This window comes from Myotis davidii, unplaced genomic scaffold (assembly GCF_000327345.1).
Source record: "Myotis davidii unplaced genomic scaffold, ASM32734v1 scaffold61, whole genome shotgun sequence".
In the NCBI taxonomy this organism is placed as follows: domain Eukaryota; kingdom Metazoa; phylum Chordata; class Mammalia; order Chiroptera; family Vespertilionidae; genus Myotis; species Myotis davidii.
The window spans coordinates 117,131-120,384 of record NW_006291729.1 but is presented as its reverse complement, the minus strand read 5'-3'; the positions used below and the strand labels follow the sequence as shown (position 1 = coordinate 120,384).

The following is a 3,254-nucleotide window of genomic DNA, read 5'->3' as shown; positions in this document are numbered from 1 at the left end:
GGTTAGTGGCAGCCACGTCTCCGCTGCTGATGAAAAGGTAACACAGAGCCCGGCCGGGGTGGCTCAGGGGCTGAGCATCGACCTATGAACCAGGAGGTCACGGTTCGATCCCCGGTCATGGCACAGGCCCGGGTGGTGGGCTCCATCCCCAGTGCGGGGTGTGCGGGAGGTGGCCGATCCATGATGTTTGTCTCTCATCAATGTTTCTCTCTCTCTATCACTCTCCCTTCCTCTTTCTCTAAAAATCAATACAAACATATTTAATAAAAAAGTAACGCAGATGTTCAGGTGTGAGGACAGAAGGCCGTCCATCGTCCGCTCTTGTGTCAGAGGCGGCTGTAGGGCACGTGGGAGCCGGTGGACCTGGGCCGGGCCGGCTCTGCACACGCTTGCGGGGGCCGCCCCGTGAAGCCGAGGGCTGCAGACACGGTCCCCGGGCGCCAAGCCAGTGAGCGAGGCGACTCCCAGGTCCGGTCACGTGGCTCTCGCAGGAGCCACCTTGGGGCAGGGGACGGATTTTCTCGTGGGACTCGAAGCCGTTCTGAAGGAATGCCCGACCAGGGCCCGCACCCCGGAGAGCGTCCCCAGGAGACGTTCCAACAGAAACGGTTAAAACAGGGAGTCCCGGAGCGCGGGGCCTGCGCAGGAATCTACCTGCTGCAACGGCTCCCGGCCTTCCCGGCCCCTGAACCACACGTGACACTGTCCCCTCCGCACAGTCCTGCTAGGGAGGCAGCCGGAGCCTGACAGCGTCCCCCCGTCCACACGTCCTCACGCCTTTAAGGCTCAGGCGTCAGGTCCGTGAGCAACGCTGGCCGGCGCTGCTTGGGACGGGGGTGGCGGGGAGATCTCGTTTTGAAAACAGCCGAGTGGACGCTGAGTCATAAAAGACACCTGGCCGCCAGTGTCAGGGGCAGGGAGGCAGGAGGGCGTGGCGGGGACTGTGGCAAACCAGGGTGGCGCCTCCCTAGAAAGCGGTGCCCGCTGTAGGCCAGGATCTGGGGGAGAGTCCAACCAAGGCAGCAAGAGGAACCAGCCACACAGCAGACGAACCAACACGACACGGCGATGCCGTAATCAGCCAGCCATCTCCCAGCCGACACGGGGGCTGGCTCACCGGCCCCACCCTGGCTGCTGGGAAGCTGAACAAAGGCGGACGTGAGCCAGGCTTGGTGAGGAAGCCCTCCTCACCCCCCGCAGCCCTGCCTCCCGGCGGGAGCCTACCTGGTGTCCCCGGGAAGGAAGGTGATGGGCATGGTCTCCGGGCAGCCCTGGCCCGGGTGCCAGCTGGCCTTGCAGGCGGAGCAGAATTCCGTGGCGCAGGCCTTGCACTGCACCGGCTGGGGTGTTGGCAGCCCCATCTCCGGGAGCTGGCACACGGCCTGGCAGGTGGACACCGGGCACCAGGTCCGACAGGGGTCCAGCAGCACCTCTGGCACAGGGACATGAGGGACAGGTCAGGCGCTGCGGACAGGGCCTCGGGTCCAGACCCAGGCCTCACGCACGTTATTTTATTTATAAGTATATTCTTATTGACTCCAGAGAGGAAGGGAGCGGGAGAAACACCAATGATGAGAGAGAACCATGGATCGGCTGCCTCCTGCATGCCCCACACTGGGGATCAAGCCCACAACCCGGGCCTGTGCCCTGACCGGGGATCGAACCTGGACCTCCTGGTTCACAGGTCGGCGCTCAGCCCCTGAGCCATACCGGCCGGCCAGGCCAGGCCTCACATTTTCACGACGTGGAGAATGTGCTGTAGTCCTGCAGGTTTTTACTACAACAACACAATTCAAAGAAACAGAACAAGTCCCGTGTTTTCAGGTCGTATCTCCAAACCTGCCCCCTGGCGGCCACGGTTGCCGCTCGTCTGACCATGGACACCATGACCTGTGAGCGGCATCGGCAGGGGCGCTGTCGCCAGGACGTCCGAGTGCAGGTGTTTTGGCTTTGACGTCACGTGAGCAAAAGGCTCTAGACCAGGGGTCCTCAAACTCTTTAAACAGGGGCCAGTTCACTGTCCCTCAGACCGTTGGAGGGCCGGACTATAGTTTAAAAAAAAACTATGAACAAATTCCTATGCACATGGCACATATCTTATTTTGAAGTAAAAAAACAAAACGGGAACAAATACAATATTCGTATTTGCATGTGGCCCGCGGGCGTAGTGTGAGGACCCCTGGTCTACGGTCACAGGTTCCACAGGCGTGTGTGTGTCTTTAACCTCAAACTGGCCTATTTTTAGGCAAAATAAACAGAAAACCCCTCTGACTGAGCCCACACTCTGGAGCCTCACGGTTCGCGTGGCCAGCGGGACGCAGACCCGGCCACCTCGTTAAACTCGCCGGATGCCACAGGCCGTCCATCTCCTCCGAGCCCAGGCAACCGCCCCCAGCCCAGGGTCTCTCCGGGAAACGTTTTCCGAGGGGCCCGCGGGTCTCGGAAACCGGAGCCACCCCCTTCGGAGCTCCCCCGCAGACCTGTGGCCAGACGGCCTTGGACTGACACTATCACCCGCCAAATCCCAACGCCAGGCGCCACGACACACATAGTCCTCCCGCCGCCCGGCTCAGGGCTTGAGCATCGACCTGGGAACCAGGAGGTCACGGTTTGTTCGATTCCCGGTCAGGGCCCAGGCCCGGGTTGTGGGCTCGATCCCCAGTGGGGGGTGTGCAGGAGGCAGCCCATCCATGGTTCTCTCTCATCATTGGTGTTTCTTTCTCCCTTCCTCTCTGAAATGAACAGAAATATATTAAAGAAACACAGAAGCGAGGCCAAAGGGCCTCCATGGGCCCTGTAGACACAGTGGCAAGTGCACGTCCGATAACGATAAAGTGGTGACACTTGCGATGTCGTCTCAAACACGCACCCTCCACACCGCTCCACACCGTGTCAGGGCCGGCCGGGAACCAGCCGCGAGGGCGGGCAGGGCACTGGGGGAGGGACTGGGTCCCCCACCCACTAGGGATGGAACTTGGGGTGAGCCTCGGCCTCCTCGGGGTCAATGCAAGGGGTTAGATGACCTTGCTGGTCACCCGGGGGCAGGCAGAGGCCTCAGAACTGGCTCGTCCGCCCGCACCTACCTCTTTCAAATTGTAGCTTTTTATATCTTTGCATAATTTCAGCCGCAACCATGCACTCGATCTGAGGGAGGAAAAACACATGGACCAGGGGCGTGACAAGCTGAGGGACTGGGCCCAGGCCGGCTCAGCCGCAGCAGCACCTGCACCACAAACGCCCTCCTGCCCCCCACC

The 3,254-nt window shown here is 61.1% G+C and overlaps 1 protein-coding gene across 1 annotated transcript in view; it reads right to left on the bottom strand.

Moving 5' to 3' along the window:
• RNF144A (ring finger protein 144A) overlaps window positions 1-3,254 on the bottom strand; it is an 11,625-nt gene that overhangs the window by 5,714 nt on the left and 2,657 nt on the right. Inside the window, exons 4-5 of the mRNA XM_015564936.1 lie at window positions 3,084-3,183; window positions 1,225-1,432 (exon numbers count right to left, since the gene is read on the bottom strand). Coding sequence (XP_015420422.1) covers window positions 1,225-1,432; window positions 3,084-3,183 — 308 coding nt within the window. The remainder of the gene's footprint in view (window positions 1-1,224; window positions 1,433-3,083; window positions 3,184-3,254) is intronic.